The 20,367-nt window shown below is 41.3% G+C and overlaps 1 protein-coding gene and 1 long non-coding RNA gene across 2 annotated transcripts; both read left to right on the forward strand.

The window, feature by feature from the left end:
* On the forward strand, positions 1 to 8,947 carry LOC144108085 (uncharacterized). The gene is made up of 2 exons (XM_077641366.1): positions 1 to 1,094; positions 6,846 to 8,947. The coding sequence occupies exons 1-2, from the start codon at positions 740 to 742 to the stop codon at positions 7,277 to 7,279; spliced, it is 789 nt and encodes a 262-aa protein (XP_077497492.1). The 5' UTR covers positions 1 to 739; the 3' UTR covers positions 7,280 to 8,947.
* Positions 8,948 to 12,329: 3,382 nt separating this feature from the next.
* On the forward strand, positions 12,330 to 15,896 carry LOC144107371 (uncharacterized). Its single transcript, XR_013309268.1, has 2 exons — positions 12,330 to 12,538; positions 15,033 to 15,896. It is a non-coding gene; the product is annotated as an uncharacterized LOC144107371 (long non-coding RNA).
* Positions 15,897 to 20,367: the final 4,471 nt, after the last annotated feature.

Raw genomic sequence — 20,367 nt, forward strand, 5'->3', positions numbered from 1 at the left:
GGGCATGCATACCTCCATCAAATTATCGTACTTAAACTACTTCCATGCTTAAGGGGGGGACGTGTCCTTCAGATCGCAAACAAGGACTAAAAATTCATTTTTTCAAAGATCGTAGTATCTATTTCTGAGACTCGTTATTTATGCAGTCACAGAGTTTCTTTACCGAAACCTAACCAGAAGTCCTGCAGAAAAATCGTTTTATCAGCCGCAGTGGTGCATGCTATATGTCATGAAAGGGTATAAAAATCTGCGTTATTTCATTCTTGCTATCTTTGCTGTGCCATCTTGAACTGTGTGGAAAGCTTGTTTGTTCGCCTTCAAATCTGATGCCTCTGCTCGACTCCACGTTCACAGGCCTTGATACAGAAGGCAAAAGTTTCAGAGTCTGGCCGCGTGACTGCCACATATTGGCATTGTTCTGCACATATTGGCAGTTGTCTCTAGCAACTGTTGTGTATTACTGTCTTTGTTTTGTGTGCATTTTTGGTAAGCAGAAACCGCTTAGTGCACTCCTTCCTTAGTTCTTCCTTCATTTCTCTTTTTACTCTATTTTGATGCCAGTTTCAGTTAGGTTCCATATGAGAGTTCTCCAACTTGCCTTAAGAGATAGACTAGATCTTACGTGTGAATGTAGATGTATCAAGCATATTTTTAGAAATGTGTTCCCTTACTTTGTGCAGGCTCGGCCACCAGTCGCAGCAAGTGCAGCTCACTGCCTGAGCAAACTTTGCAAGAAGGAATGCAGCGTTACATCTGCCCTGAATGTGGCTATGCCGCACCTTGCAACTCAGGTTTGAAGCGTCACCTGAGGAAACACACTGGAGAGCGGCCCTTCCGGTGCAGCCATTGCAGCCAGGCCTTTAAAAGAAAGCACCACCTGGTGAATCACCTTCGCATTCACACGGGCGAGAAGCCGTACCAATGCCACCTGTGTCCCTGGACCTTCACGCATGAGACCAGCCTACAGAGGCACTTGATATCGCACAGGGGTGAAAAACCCCACAAGTGTCATTTCTGCTCTGAGGCATTTGCATGCAGGGTGAAAATGAAACAGCATGAACGCAAATGTCGCCCAGAAGCACCTATGGTTCTGTAAGGCTGTGTTGTGTTCTGCCAGCATTGGGTGGCATGCTTGTTGGAAGCCTTTATGCATTGAGCAGAAAAGCAAATCTTGCCTTTAGGCCCTTCTGTACTGGACTCATTATTAAAATATTTCATGATAACACCTTTTCACAAGAAGCCTGTTGCTTTTATGTTACATGGCACCATAATGCAAAAGAAGACGTAAGAGAATTCTGGAATGAACCGTTGTTTACATGCTCAGTTTTGGCTTTTTTTGGTCACGAAACTTAGTGTTAAAAATACATCTTCACTGCTCGATGTTTGTTTCAAATGCTTATTTTTTTATTCATAGTTACGCAGTCAGGCATCAGAAGGAATATTGATTGTTTTTTTTTTCATTAAAGGAAAGTCTGGAAAAGAATGACTTACTGAATTTTTTCCGGTGTTGCTGCCTTGTGTGTTGTCTCTTTGTATTGAAAATTATGTTGTGTTAATTCTTATTTTCTGCTTTTCTTAATGTTTTACAGATGACAAATATTCTTGAATGCTTGTTTTAATGTTCACTGCTTTTTGTTTCCTGGTTGAACAGAAGCTCTTGTTTTACTGATATGTTTTCGCCGGACTGTAACTGCAAGAGTTATTCCACTAGCACTTGATCACGTACTAGCTTCTGATTGATGTTCGGTTTTCAGCCTTATAGTATGGAAGCAAATGTGCCTACTCTTAAGTTTAAATACTACAATCTTGGCATTTGCAGTAATTGCAAGAGTTGTTGGCTGAAATCTGCCTTATTTGACATGGTTATTGTCTGCAGTTTGTGCAGTACTATTTGAAAGAACCAAGATAATTTGAAGTAACTTACTGGCTGTGTTCAATTATGTCGCAGTCAAAACTTTCGTATTACTGTCCTTGTTTTGTGTGCAATTTTGGTAAGCAGAAAGCACCTAGTGCACTCCAGAGATATGACTTTTCTAACGACAACATTTTTGTGAAAAATCAGCTGCATGGCAAAACTGTTGGCGGGCTGCTGTGTGCCTTAGCCTGTATCGTTTCAAAAGTAATTTTCTTGATGTGCGAAGTGTTGTTACATGAATGCTTGATCAAGGCATGTTGGCGAGTAATAAATAATGGTTTGCATTAGAAAGAGTAACAGCAAAAATTAATTGTTCTTTCTCGTGCGTAATAAGAAGAGAACAGAACAAAGATGCTCACTTGTGTATATGAGAATCGTTGTCATGGATTATGTTGGCCTTGGGGGGCCAATACTCCGTCTATGAAAAGATGGATCTGTGCTTAGTGGCCCATTATGACAGGAATGTACAGAAACGAAGAACACATAGGTAGCCTGCCAGCATCCATCATGTCCCTTATGTGTTCATTTGTTTTCGTATTTGGCACAGTCTTACATTCCTGCCTCTTCTCATTGCTCAATGTGTCTTTTTTACTTGTGCTCAGCTGGAAAGAGTTCTTTCATCGCAGAATTTGTGCAAAGGTAGAATGCAAGCCATTGCCTCGTCGCTTCCTCTTAGGAGTGAAGTAGTTTTGAGATAGAATAATTGTAGAAAAGATATTGTTTTTACACGCAGAGAAAACACTTGGCTCATGGTGTGCAGTGTGACAAGTCTTCCATTCTGTTGCAGCAAAGTTTTGAGCTGCAGCATGTTTTTATGCACGTTTGGGTGCAATGCTAGTGATACATAGTGGTTTGGATATGGCTGTAGCAGAGAACCTCATAGACCGGGTAAAGCACACTGTGGGCCTAGCAATGTAAACACAATCAAGATGCCATCATTACTTCAGCCAGTAGTGGTTTCTACAGCAATCAGTAGTGGGGAGAGCATGCGTCCATGGTATTCTTTTGGTGCACCCAAACTACCTCCATACTTAACCATGCATTTTTTGCTTCTAACTTCGGTCAATAGCAAAGCATTACTGTATCAGTTTATTTATCTGCCACTCCCTCCTCCATGTTGTCTGAGGACACACCAGGTTTTTGTTCTCAAACTATTTGATGAAGGCGAAAGGGAACTTGGCCTATGTATCTGCCATTTGTAGGTCTCGCACATACACATTGGCACTCGCCTGGTTGGTTCGACTGCAACATTCTTATGCAGGGCTGCTTGGATAAGGCTGGCTACGTCTGATCATGTTTAGTGAAAAGCTGATTATTTGCTACTGTATAATTACTTGTAAAAAAAATTATTCTTGGCACAGCACTGGTGGCACTTCTCTGGTTTCTTCACTTATGTAATACTATTTGAGATCAGATGCTTTGTTCATTCAGTTATGTTTTTTCGTGTTTTTATCCAGTGCAGGTCAAATCACATGGCACCTGTTCCGGTTGCCTGACATTATTGTAACACTCAGGTGAAAGCGCGTTTTTATAGTTATAGATGATAGCTGCAGCCGTGCAGGATTTCAGTCAGAATTCAGCGGTAATATTAGTCGGTTGTTTCTAGCAATGTCTTACAATGATGCTAGCTATTGTTTTCCTGTTATCCTGAATGACATTTTCAAGGCCCATGAACACAATTTTCTGAATTCAAATGTTTTTTTCTGAAGTTAACTGAGCACACAATTTGTAAAATGATGGAATAGCTGCTAGAATGGATTAATACATCAGTATACCAATTTTTCATTCACTTCTTGAAACCTTGCAGCTAAAAAGTTCTGTAGATTTTTTTCTGTTCTATAACTTTAGGGGTCACACCACGTGGCCAAAGGCCACAGGAAACTTTTAGCGCACATAGCACAACTGGTATTAGTTAGGAAGCTGTATGGTATTACGTGTTTAGATTAAATGTAATATTGCAAAAATAAGGCGAGCTAATCTACCTCTGCGCCTGTGTTTTGGTTGCAGTGCATGTTTCATTCTTGTGAAGAATACAGAATGAAAGCATCTCTTAGTTTATATGCCTCGCTATTTTGATAAGCCTCATGTTCTGGCTCCTCTCCGACACTCTTGCTAGCTTCTTATATATCAAGCTTAAAGTGCAATTATTTATTCTTGTGTACACATACTGCCTATATTGCACTGCCTTAAAGTTGGAATGAATGTGCAGTTGTTTTTCTAATGAAATGACAGTGCCACTTTAGTTTCAGGAATTTTTTCTGCCCTCTTTCCTGCTGTCACAAGGCAAGGAGTACCCTTTTTTGTTTTTGTCATGGATACACTCGGAGATATAAGTTCATTGCTGATGGTCTTTTTCCTGTTGATTAATTGCTACAAACAGTTCTTCAGAGCTGAGCTGCTTGCTGTCATGTTTAGCGATGCTTGGTGTGCTCTGCGCCGGTTTCTTTTCTGCTGCCCTCACAGCATCACTGGTGGCTTGAAGTACCGTCGTGTCTGTGCAGCACATGGAAACAAGATTCACCTCCATTGAGCTGTATTAAATTTGCTGCTTTGGTGCACCAAGTCTCTGAAGCTTTTAATGGATGCAGTTCTTGTGTGATGCTTAATGTGTCTGTGTAGTTCCCATGGTAGGTGCTCAGACTGTAGGGATTCTATGTCTGCAAGTATTAATTGGGAGCTATTGAAATATTGATGAAGCAGCACAAAAATGCTTGCCCAGTAAATTGTGTATCAAAGTTGTGCCATGAGGTTAAGTGCCTTGAAGCAGACTGCACATGTGTCTGCAGGGGTCGATGGTTATTACTGCTATTGTGCCATGTTGGAGGGAAGTCATGTTTCCTTGTTCCCTATCAAATGCTCACATCATTTGCATGGCTAAATTCTTATTACTGCTGCCAGCCGAATGTGTAGGCAATAAGGGTCTGCTCTGGTTATTTTAAAGTCTTTTTCGTTATATTGTGTGTGCTTGCAAAAATGTGGTTAGCCTACTACCAGTGGCTCTGCTGCAAGTAAGTATGTCAGTAGCACTGCTTTTCAAGTTCCTCGGGCAATGCTGCAAATATCCCCTCCATTTTTATTGCTTTCATCCTGTAGTTGCACCTGGCAACCTTGGCTTATAACAACATCTCTATTTGTGGGAAAAATTTCTAGGAAATGAAAAAAATTGAAAGCTAAGACTGTCTAAAGGTGATGCGTCTCCTCTTTTTCAGGTTGCAAGCCTCCCTGCCGGTATTTCTAATCAAGTCAAAGTCTGCTTTTCACCAATCTGTGGATTACTCTTTGCCAAAGCACCCTTACTTGCCTCTTGTCCAGACGGCAATGTAGCTTGTCGACGGCTTTTTTATTTCACATTTTACGTGATGCATTACCATCTTCCCTTTGTTAATACCAGTTTTCCTTGTGCTTTTTCTTTTACATTGTGGGTTACTATGTCGGAAATAATTACCCTGTTGCCATTTCATATTTCTGTATCCTTCATTGCGACATTCACACTTGACCCTGAAGTGCCCATAGGGTTTAGCAGCACAGGTTGCTATGACAATTGTTGCACACATTCAAAATGGCACCTGAGATATCTGGACGAATCAGTTATATGGGTGCAGTCAGGGAGATTGGAAGTTATAGAATGTGCGACGTTTGACTGAATTGCATACATGCACTGCCGCGTGACCCAGCACAAATTTTATTACTGAAACTGCTTTTTGCGTGCCCATTCCACATTCATGAGGACTCTTGTACAGTAGTGTCAATACGATAATAGTTTATTTTCATTGTGTGAGTTAAGTGACGACGGTGATTCGGTTACGAAAAATCCCTATGCATATGGCTGTTCCTTTCTGTAATTGCCATTCAGCACCAGGAATTCGACAATATCATGTTTATGAGTGTCAGACAATCACAGGCACCACTCTTGCCTGCACGGTGCCAGGCTCAGTGGTGGAAGAACTGATGCAGTTCCTATAACACATGCACCTTCTGCAATGCTTTTTCCCCCATAATGCCAATGGCTAATAAATCATTGATTGATTTTTCTGTTAGTGTTGGCAAATTGATTAATTGGTTCATTATGATTGTGTTTAGTACCTAGAAATATACTGATCATAGTGCACTTATATGTATTGAGCACTTATGAACATGTTTTTTACTACAATTTTTATAGTGCATTGATTCTTTAATCACCTATCAACTGCATGGTTGCATAAACACCTAATGTGAACTGGGATGATAGTTTGAATGATCTTACACACAAAATACTGGGCATGAAGAGGACACACTGATGCATTTTGAAATTAAAACTACACTAGCCAATAACCTGTAGTTCATTTTAGAACTGATCGTGACAACAGTTGCAGTGCATCGTTGAATTTGAAAAATCAGAGTAGAGAACAAAATGCCAATTCTGCAGATGCATTTCAAAACCACTGCCATGCATGAAGTTGGTCTGCAGCAGTGTTTCCCTTAAATATATCCCGACTTAAGTTATGACTTTCAAAATTGCTTCTATAGAGCACATAAAAAAAGCAACAGTCACTGACCATGAGGATATATAAGTAGTTTCCATTCACACTTGCATCTTGATCTCTAACAAAATGAATTTTCTTTCTTCTGTATCTCTTATGTTTGTCTAAATTCTATATGTATGGCTCCATATATTCGTTCTGCTTTTGTTTTGTGTGCAGACACAAGCATCCACACATATGAGGTGTAAGGAATTATTTCTAGCATGTCGTCCGACTTCCTAGTGACAATTTTCATTTATGTGCACTTGAGAAAATAATGCTTTTATATGTTTCCTTCATTTTTCTTTTTACTCTGTTTTGATGCCACTTTCAGTCTGGTTCCTTACGAGAGTTCTCCAACTTGTCTTAAGAGATAGACTCCATCTTACCTGTTAATGTAGGTGTATCAGGCATGTTTTTAGAAACATAAGTTTCCTTCCTTTGTGCAGGCTCGGCCACCAGGCACAGCAAGTGCAGCTCACTGCCCGAGCAAACTTTGCAAGAAGGAATGCAGCGCTACATCTGCCCTGAATGTGGCTATGCCGCAGCTTTCAACTCGAATTTGAAGCGTCACATGAGGAAACACACTGGAGAGCGCCCCTTCCGGTGCAGCCATTGCAGCCAGGGCTTTAAAAGAAAGCACCACCTGGAGGCTCACCTTCGCATTCACACGGGCGAGAGCCCGTACCAATGCCACCTGTGTCCAAGGACCTTCACACGTGATACCAGCCTGAAGAGGCACTTGATATCGCACAGGGGTGAAAAACCCCACAAGTGTCATTTCTGCTCAAAGGCATTTGCATGCAGAGTGGCAATGAAATGCCATGAACGCAAATATCACCCAGAAGAGTCTGTGGTTCTGTAAGGATGTGTTGTGTTCTGCCAGCATTGAGTTGCATGCTTGTTGGAAACCTTTATGCTTTCTGCAGAAAAGCAAATCTGGCCTCAACGTCTTTCCCTACGGGGCTCATTATTAAAGGTTGTCATGATAACACCTTTTGACGAGAAGCATGCAATATGTAATGTGGTACAGTAATGCCAGAAGAGACACGAGATAAAATTCTTGGGCAAACTTTTGTTTACATGAACAATTTTGGTTTTTCACTCGTGAAGAGTGATGTCAAAGAAATGCATTGGAAGGGGTCAAGTCTGCCTTCTGGGCAAGTTTAATTTATGTTTTGAAAATTCTTTTGCTACATACTTTCTAGGACATCTGAAAACAGATAAGGTTCTGAAACCTGGTTTAGAAGTGTAGGCTGGCATGCTTGGTTTGTGCTTGAAATGTTAATTTTTGTCTGAATGTTTTCCAGTGAGACATCAAAAAGAATTTTTTTTTTCTGTTGCGTAGCACTATAAGTCAAGAACAAAACAACTTTGCCACATTTGTTTCTTTTTTGCGGCCATGTTTTTGTTGACTCGTGATAATTATTGTCTCAATATAGCGAAAGAAATGTGAAATTAGTCCACATAGTGTTTATTCTTTCATAATTGTTCACATAATGCTCATTCTTAATTGTCTTTTCTGTTTGACACCTTACAGCTGACGAGTGTGCTTGAATGCTTGTTATTATCTTCGCTGCTTGTTGTTTCCTGCTTTAATGGAAGCTTCAGTTTTGTTACACATTTTCATGTTACAGTCATCTCAGGGATTATTGCTCTGTCATTTTATCTCGTACTAGCTTCTGACTGACTTTGTCTGCAGCTTCACTCTATGGAAGCAAGTGTGCCTAGTCTTGGTGTGAAATTCTGTTCCAGCACCTACAGTGATGACTAAATGTGTTGACTGGTAGCTGCCTTATCTGTCATGGTTATTATTCACAGATGTGCAGTTATATTTATTTTAAAGCACGAAGAAAGTGTGATCAGGTGTTTATTTGCAGTTAAAAACTTCATTGTGATACATTTGTTCTTCTGTTCTATGGCTGTTACATTGTTCGCAAACAGAAACCACTTAGTGCACACTAGAGATCTGGCTTGTATTGAATGATTCACTTTTGTGTAAAGCCAGCTGCAAAGCAATACTGGTGCAGACTGCGGTGTGCCCGAGCACGTATTGCATAGCAGTAGGTGTCTACTGAGCATAATAGTATTACGTGAATTTTTGAACAAAGTGTGTGTTGGTGGATAATAAACAGTGGTTTTCTTTGAAATTAATGACAGCAAAAGGTATGATTTATCATTTTGCATGGATAATGAGAAGATAACAAAGAAGATGTGCATTTGTATATGTATATGAGAATCCATGTCAGAGATTATGCTGGTTTTGGGGGGCCAGTGCTCTGTTGTATGACTAGCTGGATGTGGGCTTGTCAGTTCATTATGACAAGAACATACAACAGTACAAAGCAAGAAAACAAAGAACACATAAGTATCCCAGCTGTCTATATCCATCTGTCTCTTGTGCATTCATTTGTTTTTGTGTTTTGCGCACTCTGACATGCCTGTCACTTCTCATGCTCAATGTGCCTTTTGTAACTGCACAGCACGGAAGAGCTGAGACAACTCACAATTCATGTAACAAGTAGAGTGCAAGTCATTGCATCGCAGCTTTCGCTTAGCAGCAAAGTAGTTATCAGACGGAGTTGTAAAAAATAATCTTTTGGTTTTGCGCACAGAGAAAATACATGGTCGGCACCACACGCTATGACCGGTATTTTGAGAACTAAACATTTCGACAGAATTGCTTGTCAGGTTAGGAGTAGTAAATTGTGATACATTTTCTTCTGCCAAAGAAGCATTTTGGTGAGAGAAAATGTCTCAAAACTTACCAGTCTTCTGCAGTCTTGTGTCAACATGTTTTGATGCACGTTTTGGCACAGTGGTGTTACTACATAGCAGCCGGGTTGGTGATGTGGCATATACCCTCACGAACCAGGCAAAGCATGCCGTGTATGCCTGTCAATGTGAACGCTATGAAGACGCCACCAGTCATGCAACTATTAGGGTTTTGTACAGCAGTCAGTATCGGGGAGAGTACTTAATCTGCAATATGCTTTGTTGCACCCAAGTTACCTCCATACTTCATCATAATCTCTGCTTTTAACTTTGATCGATAGCAAAACGGTACTATATATATCATTGTACTTTGTTGCTGCCCGCTCCTGCATGTCTGTGAACATCCTGGTTGCATGCCCTAGTACTAGTAATTTGGTGAAGGCGAGAGAGAACTTAGGTTCTTTATCCTCCATTTTTAGGTCTTACACTAGGGCATTAACACTCATCTGGTTTACTGCTGTATCCTTGCAGAGCTGCTCAGACATGGCTGGCTTCATCTGATCTTGTTTGGCGAAAAGCTCAGCATACTTGCTAGCAAAAAGCTTATCCTCAGTGCCACACTAGTCACACTTTTTCAGTTTCTTCTACAAATTTAATATAGGAGTGCATGTTGTTGGGCGAGTCGGTCATACATCGTTGAGTAAAGGTACTGCGCAAAATAATACAAACACGGACGAGAAGGGCACAAGGACGAGCGCAGACTCGCGGCTGGGTTTATTCAGAACAACACATACTTATAACTTCCACACCACCATGTCAGTCACTGAGCGCAAGCCAGAAATCTGCATTCTGTCTGATAAAGTCTTATCGAAGTATCACTCACGCAATCATCTCTTTTGTTCCTAATGAAAAAAGCCTCAGCAAGTTCACGCGCCATCTGGTCACGGCTACGCCTCAAAATCCTCATTTTCGGCAGCAAAGGCAGGCATGGGTTATCACTCTTAGCTGAAGGGCATGCACTACAGTGTAAGGGCAGGTTAGATCCTTTTCCGGTCTTAATTGAAAGCTGGTGTTCCCTCAGCCGGTCATTAGGAACAAAAGAGATGATTGCGTGAGTGATACCTCGATAAGATTTTATCAGACAGAATGCAGACTACTGGCTTGCGCTCAGTGACTGACATGGTGGGGTGGAAGTTATAAGTATGTGTTGTTCTGAATAAACCCAGTCGCGAGTCTGCGCCCGTCCCTGTGCCCTTCTCGTCCATGTTTGTATTATTTTGCGCAGTACCTTTACTCAACAAATGTAATATAATTGAGACGAGGCACCAAATTCACTCGATTATGTCCTTTTCTTGTGTTTATCCAGAACAGGTCAAGTCACTTGATGCATGTTCACGTTGCCCTGACACTTTACAATGCTCATGTTGATGCACACTTCTATAAGAAAAGCTTGAGTCCTGACGGCTACTGACAGCTTAGCTGATCAAGGACTGCAAACTTCATCATCCCTAGCCTGTTGCTCGTGCAGTGATCTGGAATTTCGGTCAGTAATATTAGTCATTGGTTCTTGTCAGTGGTTTTAGTGATGCCAGCTGTTCAGTTTTTTCTATCATCTTTTGTGATGATATTTTCAAGGCCTATGAATACAAATTTTTAAATTAAAATACTTTTTTATTTGGAGCACACAATCTGTATAATATCTTAATTTATGGCAGCTAACATGACTCGAAGTTAAGTCTGCTTTTTCATTATGCTCATATATTCCAGCTGTCTAACTTTCTTTGCCTGTAGTTATGGAATTTTAGGGGTCAGAACAGATGATCAAGAGGCCACAGCAAACTTCAAGGGCATGCACGACTTTTATTAGGAAGCTGAACAATATACATTGTTAAATTTATAATATCTAAATATGAGGAAAACTTTGCAGCTCTGCCTCTGCATTTTGGTTTCGGTGCGAGTTTCATTGTTGTGAAGAATGCAGAATGGAAGCTACTTTTCTGCTGGCTCTTCTCCAACACTTTTGCTTCTTTCTGATGTCACGCCTTTGTTATTATGCATGCTCAGAGTTCAAAATGCTTCGCGGCAACAAGCACAAGGCAAGTGAAACTAATGTATACGTCTTCTCTCATCTTCGGTAAAGTGCTACTCTCCAAGCCATTTTCACTCGCCTTCTGGTGGAGCTAGGTTAGTGTTCTTAGAAAGGAAGGGGTGGTATCTGCCTTTGGGTTTCCTTGCATTGTTTTCTTTTTTTGCTACATAAGCAGAGTGCCATAAAGCGAAAATGCTGGCGTGTGTCTCTGCAAGACCGCCCAGTAGAGCCGCAGGCGCCTGCACTGAGCCGCGCGCGAAAGCCACCCACCAACAGTCGAGAGAAAATTTGCATCAGCAGAGGCAGAGAAATCGCATCACATTACATTGCATCACTTCATTATATACATTAAAGATCCCCAATTTTTGGACATTACATGTGTATAAGGGGTGGGTACAGGTGTAAACGAACTTATATACAAAAATCTTATTGAATAATTATGCAAGTTATACATTTCGAAAACATGGATGGGCATGTGGTAGCAGCATTTTGCGCAAGGCCGTTTCCCTCGATGGCCAAGCAAGGGAAGAACGATGCAGCAAATGTTGTGGTGTATGTGGACGGGCACCTTGCAAGGGTGACCTATGCGGGGTGAAATGCCTGCTGGAGGGCTGCTGTAAGGCAGAATATGAAATGAGCTTTAAAAGCTTATACTCCGTTTCATACATAAGCAGGTGCAACGCCGTCAAAGCTAGCGCTTTTGTTTGCGCTGCTTGCATCCACGACCAAAAAGTAGTGCATTTCTTACGGTGAGCGAAACATAGTAAATGCTTTGCCTGCAAGACACATTTGGCATGAGCTTGATTAAATGCATTCTACTGCCGACTACACGCTGTCGCTTTCTCGTGCTTTATTTTCCCGTGCGGACTATTTCAGTACCTTTCACAGCGTTGCACCTGATGTATGTAGTGGAGTATAAGAAACAAGCAATTTCAACGGCGATAAGCAGGATTGCTTGGGGGCACAGCAAGCAGCGAGTGAGAAGAGGGAAAGCGACGCCGAAAACAAGCGCCCGTCATTGGCTGATCAAATTAGGCGCTCATTTGTAGGGCAAAACGTGACATTGCGCAATGAATGTAAAAGCACAAAAAAAAATCTCTACCGAACCAAAAAGCAAGCCGAAGTAAACCAGAATGTAAATGCCTCAAATGAAAACATGAAATCATTAGCGAGCCATAAAAACCAGCCAGAATAAAGCAAAATGAATTCGCGCAACATTTAGGCAGTGGGATGCAGAAAAAGGGAATCGCATCTAATGGAAACGTATCATCCTAAACGTGCGTTCTGCTTATGCAGTTCATTTCATGAGACCATCAGGGTGTATGTTAACTTTTTTTTTCTGCATCTAGTGCCTCTTGCAGCAAACCCACACCCCTATTTTTCTTGACAGTGGCTCGTAAATAGAGCTTTAGCATAACGTGTGGCACTACCGTCACCACCAGCCGCCATTGCGCGTGCACAAATATGGCCATGAGAGACAACTAGGTGCTCCCACAGCTGGCTGCACATGGCCTGTAAGGGACCATCTGTGCATGTGTATTGGCAACTGGCAGCCGTGGCATGTGGTAGCGATGTATGCTATTTAATGACTTTCTAATGTCACTAAACTGTTTGTTTAATTGCTTGTTTCTTTGTTTGTATTTCAAAGGCGCGCGAGGGGGCATTGGTCATTACATGAGGGGTGTGCTCACATATATATGTATTAGTGATTAGTTCTTTGATTGGTGCCTTGAAGTGGTCAGGAGTGTCATTGGAACAGTTTCCATTGGCATATGTTGTTCCACTCTGGCAATCTGGCTGAAGAATTACTTGCGATGGGCAGAGGTGGACTGGCAACACCAATGTCCTCAAGCAGTAAGAGCATCAGTTTCTAGTAAGGATAACTTCTGCAGGTAGATCTACACCTGAGGCACATTTAGCATTGCCAACCCAGGCAATTGTAGCAGCATCCATCAAAGCATTCAAAATATATGTGCCAGTGGCTTCAGGAAACCTGCATAAATGACTATGCTGAAGGCATGTACATCACACCATTTGGAGTGAACCAGCCGTTATTGTGCAAACAAAATTTAAAATAGATGCTTTGGCTGTTTACGAGAACTAATATGCACTCTCTGTTGCTATGCACACCTTTGTGCAATACTTGAACCTACCAATCTACTTGAAGTCAGAGCTGCTTAACAGGAAAGATTGAGAATTAACCTCCTTCATTCTGCTTTGTGAATCTACCTTTCAAAGAGGTGATGTGTGCCAGAAATATATGTTTGGAATACACGGAGCAATTAAGCCAAGCTGCCTTGGCGAGTGAAGCCTCCACCCTCCTGAAGTGCCACCCACTGCCCCACCCAGCCACCCTTGCTAGGGAGCCATTCACCTGTCCACCTTCATCTTCCAGAAGCATAACCCACTATGCCCACCTTTTAGAAGGCTACCACCTATCGGAAGCACACAAAGAAGCAAAACAAAAAAACGGCAAAATTAAATTCAACTATGCAATGGGAAAGCAATCACTGTGAAAGCAAAATGTACAACTGCTACTTCTAACAGAGATTTGTCATATATTGGCGTAATATTGCCTGCCTTTTTTTTTAATTCACATTGCACTGCTGTCTTCATTTTTGCAGCCATTGGTGTTCACTTCAAGGAGCCAAGGAAAGAAGTTTTCAGGCAGACATTCCTTAAAAAGAATTGCTGGCCATCTTTACTACCAACTTGAAACTTGCATGCCGTAGTCTGTAAAATAGCTCAGTTCACCTCTTATCACATCGTGCGTAGTGTCTTAGTTGGAATGGCATTGGCTGTGACTGACGGCAAGGCACTGTGTGAGTGTTTCTGGATAGTTGTGTATCTATACAGCAGTGCTAAAAATCTGCAAATGAATACTTGTAATGCAAGGTCATGTAAAACAGGGAGGCAAGAGCCTTAAGGCCTAGTAGAGGACCTGTTGCTCATATTGAAACATCAAATCTAGTTTGGTTTGGTGCAAGTTTTGACGTGAAAAATGCAAAATGAAAGCTATATCCATGCATAATTCTTATCCTTATCCTAGCCTGTTTGGATAAGCTACGAGAATGAACTCATTTGTTGCATTTCTGTTGTCTGCTGTAGTTAGATATAACTCAAGAATTAAGCAGTAGATGCCCCTCAAGGGAGGTCTTCCAAACATGATGTTGTAATCAGCCACTTTGCACCTGCAATGCTATGTTAGCAGGTGCAAGGCAGTTGGCCTTGGTGCCATGATAAAAGTTCAGTGCCTTTGGTGCTAGGGCTTCTTTTGAGAGACATTTGCCTCTTCAACCTAGAGTTTTATTCAACCATAGTGTCATATATGCTTGCGTTCATGCAAATGCGACTAACAAAGCAAATACTCTGTTGCTGCTGCAGCGACAACTTTCCTTTTTCTTTCTTGCTTATGGTGCATATGTGACTCCATACATCTAAATAGTGTGGCATTTGTGCAGTTTTAAATGCATCTTGTATGCAGTGATGAGCAGAAGAGTTTAAAAATGACTGTCTCGGACCTGATATTCTAATAACCAGTGCTGATAGTGCGAGTAGGTCCACTGGTAACACTTCTACCGAATTTCTTCAGCAAATATAATGCAGCTGTAGCCTCCTTTTTAAGCTCCTGTTTCATTAAAGTTCTTCTCTCCTCCTCCTTTTTCAGTGCTGCAACCAGCTGTTGCACTGAGCAACTTCAGCACGTCATATTCTCTTTGTAGTTTTTGCTAAAAACATCAAATTGCGAAAAAGGTTATGAAAGGATGTCCTGGCAGAAATGATAAATTTCCTTTTTCTGTTTTTGTTTTTCCAGGTCGTGAGCCTACCTTCTGACAATTGTGAGGAAGTCCAAGTCTCCCTCTGCTTATTGTCTGTAGACTACTCACACCCAACCCACTGCAGCTTGCTTGCTGTTCATGCTGAAATACAGCTTGTTGAAGATTGTGCCAGCATTCACTACCACATGCACTATACACATTCACATACTGCTGCAACCGAGCTGTGGCTTTTTGTTTTGAATTTTACATGATGCTTTGCTAACTTTCCCGGGCATACTTGTATCTGTGCAGATCTAATCAACATGTTCATTTGTCTCTTCATATATGTAGTTTTGTACCATTCAACCCAGAAGATTGAAGGCTGTCATGAAATGAGCTATGGCTATGGAAGCACTGGCATTAGTCTTAGCCGCATAGTGCCAAGCTTTATGGTGAAGAACTAATGCAATTTGAATATATACATAGCCTGCAGTCTTTTTATCTCCCAGAATACTATGTTTAATTTAACTGACCGTGCTGTGTATATTGATAGTTACTTATTACCAATCAATGTGTTTTTTTGCAGCTGAATCTCCAGTAATGTTATACGATAGCTTTGAGGTGCAACCACCCATACACTGAGCCTGAACCAGTAAGATACAGTTTCAGTGGCCTAGTACACCAGATGTTGGGTGTGAAAAGCACTCTTTGGTTGCTTTTGGTGTGAAGATTAGGCAGTAACTGGGTGTCCATGTTTAACTTGATCCTTGTAATGATTACAAATCTTGGGGGAAGGCAGTGCGAAAAGACGAGGACAAAAACGAAAAGAGCAGACAGGACAAGCATTGGTGGCTCAGTGCCTCTTGTGTCTCGTTTTTGTGCTTATCCTCAGTGTTCTTTACTTACTACCCCCCCCCCCCCCCCCGATATGCAAACAGACTGGCAAACCAAAATTATAGTTGATCAGACTGCAAATTATTTTTTTTTCAAGCTGGTAACAGAAATCTGCGAACAGAACAGAGGGTCTGTGCACGTGTTTGAAAATGTGTGTGCTTCGTGATGTTGGTTTTGAGTAGTCATTCTCTCAGTAATGAGTCTGCTCATGCCTGATATCTCTTGTAATTGTACAGGTTGCAGAAAGGAAAAAATAATAATCAAAGTTGATTAGATTGTGTCAGCAGTGTTCATTCCTGATGGCACCTTTAACTATGAGAAATGCTATTTCTTTCCTCCCTCCCCTTTTCTAAGTTTCTCAATGTCATCTGTGTGCTTCATCTGTGTGCTCTGTTATTTTGAACTGTGTGCAATGACGAGCTTCTGCACATGGCATGACTTGAATAATTGTCACAATTTCAGCATGCTTTCTGATGGATGCTTCCATTTTTGTGTACTTGTGAAAATAAGCCTGTTTCGTGCATCCTTCATTTCTTTCAATTTTTTTCTTTTTCTGCCAGCTTTTTTGAGAAGTGATGTGTATTCTTGTTGCTGTGCAAGTGTGACTGGCAGTGTGACATTTTCTTGAAAGCTGCCACCATTTATAGTTGCATCACCTAGCTCCAGCTCTTGACGTATAAAGAAATTTAGGAGTAAGGCCTTATTGGTGAGAAATCACTTCATTTTCTTGGTATAGCTGCAGCTACTATTGATGAGATGTAGCAGTGTATTTATGTATAGGCCTTGTGGAAAAGACATCTTTGGAGCAATATTATATGACTGTGATATACAGCAATGGACTGTTTGCATGTCTAAAATTTATTCTTTCACATATTTCTTATGATTTTATTATTTGTTTTTGAGATCGGGTAGTGGCAAGATGAAGATGTAGCAGGTATTGGACGGCATGCTGATGTGTGCCTACTTATTGTTACCAACACTGGTCAGAAATCACAGTTTTGTTCAGAAAAGTTTTATTTATTAACATATACCCTCCGGGCTGAAGTGTTATAGAGGGGAGTGGGTTAATACCATGACAACACACAAGAACAAAAATACACTATCATCATAATTACAGGTGATCAAGTAAACAGTTACACAATTCTAGAGAGTTCAGTTTCGTTAAATATAGTGGAACGAAGGTTAATTATGTGCTCTTGAGTCTGTGACAATTTCAACCATGTTTTTTTTTTGTAGTCTTCTGTACAAATTGAGCTGTATGGCTTACATTTCAGGAAGAATGCACTTTCTTCTACTTTTTAGGCTCAGCCACCACTGCTATGAAAGATGTACCACCGCCTCAACAGTGGTCGCCAGCAGGAAGTCGGCGATATGTGTGCCCCGAGAGTGGCTATGCCACAGGTTTTCAGACCAACTTCAGGAACGACCAGAGGACACACACCGGGGAGCATCCCTTTCAGTGCAGCCAATGTGGCAAAGGTTTCACAACCAGAGGCAACCTGGAGAAACACCTCCGCACCCACACGGGGGAGAAGCCATATGTTGTGTATGGGTGTGTTCACTGCGATCAGGGGTACACAACAAGGAGTGCACTGGTATTGCACCTTGAAGAAGTTCATGCAGCTGAGAAGCAAGACTAACGGCACCTGCATCCCATGGACTTCACACTCAAGAAACCCTAAATAACCGTGTGCTATCCCACAAGCTTATCTGAAAAGCCATGCAAGTGACATTTTTAATTCTGTGCAATTGTGCACAGGCCGCAACTGAAATGGCCTAAACAGAATTATTACGCACAGCCATCCATCATTCTGTTAAGCTGCTGTGTGTTCCGACAGCATCAAGTGGTGCACTTGCTGGAAACCTTTGCACATCCAAAGAAGACCTGTGAGATGTGACAGTTGTTTGGCTGAACCATAGTGAATAGTTATTTTTTTCCATTCCTGAAGAGTGAATAATGGCATGAATTAAGATGGGCAGATGTGTTTGCTGTGTAGAAAGATCGTTTGGGATTACAATATTCATTTGCTGTGTGCTGTCCAGCTTGTGTTTAATAACCCACATGCGGTTATGAAATGACGTATGGCATATGAAACCACCATATGAAATCATTTATGAAGCACATGGTATGTGCTTTAAATAGCTTTTTCTGGTTAAAGGTACTCCAATAAGGCAGTGGAAGAGTTTTTTGTAGCGATAGCTACATTACGGTAGCATTTCGAGCCTTCATCGTGGCGGCGCTGCCACGTTGTCACGTGGTTGGTCACATGACCAAGTTCCACTCGGCCAGCTATAGCTATCGCATTGCTCCAGGTTTTACCAGAGCTAAACCACCGCCAATTTTCTTTTTTGCCTTTTTGGGCACTGTGCCAGAGGACACATGTTCAGTCTCGGGCGTGACACGCATGTTTTAGTGGAGGTGAACTTAAAAAGGTCCCCACGTGCTGTGCAATGTCAGCATGAACCCCCCAAGTGGTCTAAATTAATCTGGAGCCCTCTATTAAGATATCTCTCATAGCCCATGGGTCACTCAATTTACAATTTTTTTTCTTTTCCTCCTGCATCTCAAAACTTGTAATTGAGATGCAACTTGTGGCACATTTGTTTCTTTGTTGGTGCTTGGAAAATGCGAAGGTTATTGCTTTTTTGAGATGAGGTATGGTCTCTACAGCTTCAGGCATTGCAAAAAAAATGCAATGTTCACATCTAGTGGACAATTCTTAATTGTCTGCTTGTCTTGGTGCCTTGCACCTATAAGTGTGCTTTACTGTTCGTTTATTTTCACTGCTTAATTTTTTCTGATTAGATTACGCTACAGTTTACTGAAAAGTACTTGTACTGTGGTCATATTAAGAGTTTTGCTCTGCCATTTCGTCTTATTGCAGCTTGTTGGAAAAATGAGAATGCACAAGTTTCAGGCAAAATCTTGCAGTCCCAGTATTTTCAGTAATGGTTGCAGGTCTGTTGAATGGCACGACAACTGCGTTATAGTGCTTGCAGTTATTATTCAGCTCGTGCAGTCAGACGTATTTAAAAGCTCCAAAAGCGTGACATAACATTTATTGTTATGTTCAAATTTTAAGCACAAGAAACCTCTTTACAATCCTCATTTTGTATATAACATTGATTTGTTGGCGAACGAAACTGCTCAATGCACACTTACGATCAGTAACTTGTCCTGAATAACCAATTTTCATGAAGAATCAGCTGCATAGCAGAACTAATACACTGCACTTTACCAGGCAGTGTTTCAGCAGTAACTGTCATTTTGTGCAGAGCATGCCTGCATTATAGTGGTTCAACATGGACATGTTGTCGGCTAAGAACCAATTGTTTTTGTTGAAAACAATGACAGTAAACAAGTATACTATTTTGGTATTTCATGTGGGGAATGAGAACAAAGCCTTATGATGATATAGTATATTCTAAACCTTGTGTCATGCATGATTCCACTTCAGGGTTGCGAATGGTGTCTGTTCTGACAATTTATGCCTTTTGTAACTATGTATGGCACACACAAAGAGCTACTTCATGTCACAACATGTTTGCAATAGATTGGGATTTAATAATGTTATGCGAAGACTTCGAGATGTGTGGTTGTTTTGTTAGCCCACCTGCACTAGTATAAAGTGGCCACTGCAGTTATGGGCACTGCTGCAGCACCTAGGTGGATTAAACAGTCTTGGCAAGAGAACCCAACAGTGCTTCTGCTGCACATTCAGTTTTGCCTCTAAATGATGAAACTAAAAAAAATGCAGCTGTCAGATGCGAGACTTCCGTATACGCAAGTGACATGGTTGGGGTTCAGATCAGAAAAGATATGGTCGGTTCAGGTACCATGTCTGAAATGGAAAAGAGGAATTCGAAGACTTGTCGCAGGTAAGCTGGCCACAGTATAACGCAGGTACCGGTTCTAACTTTCGTTTGACAGCGTCAACACGTCAAAGGTTCGTTGTGTTGAGAGGCCTCCATTTTCATGTGGGTTGTTCTGATATAGACAGCCAACATAAACACATCTGATATAGACAGCTATATAAAATCTTATATCTACTTCACCTTATGATAAAAGTACTAAGCTGCAGAATGCTCATGTGCCTTGCAAGATTTCTTACATGCCTAAGTAACAATGTGGGTTATGAGGTGCAGCCCAATGAAGTGCTCTGAATTGTTTTTGGCCACCAGGTGGACATGTCTCCATAGCACTCTGCAAATCTCCGTACATGGGCGTTTTTGTAGATTGCTAGTTCGACCGGAATATGGCTACCATTAGTGAGATCAAACCCATAAACTGCACTGGGAATCTAAACACTACATCTATCAAGCCACCATAACATGCACTGCAATATAATTTTTGCACCAGTGTTGTAAACACTGAACTGAACATTTAGCTCTAAACAAAAATAAAAAACAAGCACGTGACCTGCCTTTGTCTTTGGCATGCGTTTAGGTGCTAAGCGTGAATGTTAGTGTGTCCACAATGGCAAAACCAGCACACAT

This window comes from Amblyomma americanum, chromosome 10 (assembly GCF_052857255.1).
Source record: "Amblyomma americanum isolate KBUSLIRL-KWMA chromosome 10, ASM5285725v1, whole genome shotgun sequence".
In the NCBI taxonomy this organism is placed as follows: Eukaryota; Metazoa; Arthropoda; class Arachnida; order Ixodida; family Ixodidae; genus Amblyomma; species Amblyomma americanum.

Excerpts from the sequence above, each read along its gene's own strand:
- LOC144108085 (XM_077641366.1), top strand. The coding sequence starts at position 740 with ATGCAGCGTTACATCTGCCCTGAATGTGGCTATGCCGCACCTTGCAAC. Across the intron at positions 1,095-6,845 it reads AGAAGCACCTATGGTTCTGT|TTTCCTTCCTTTGTGCAGGC; the intron begins AAGGCTGTGTTG and ends TAGAAACATAAG.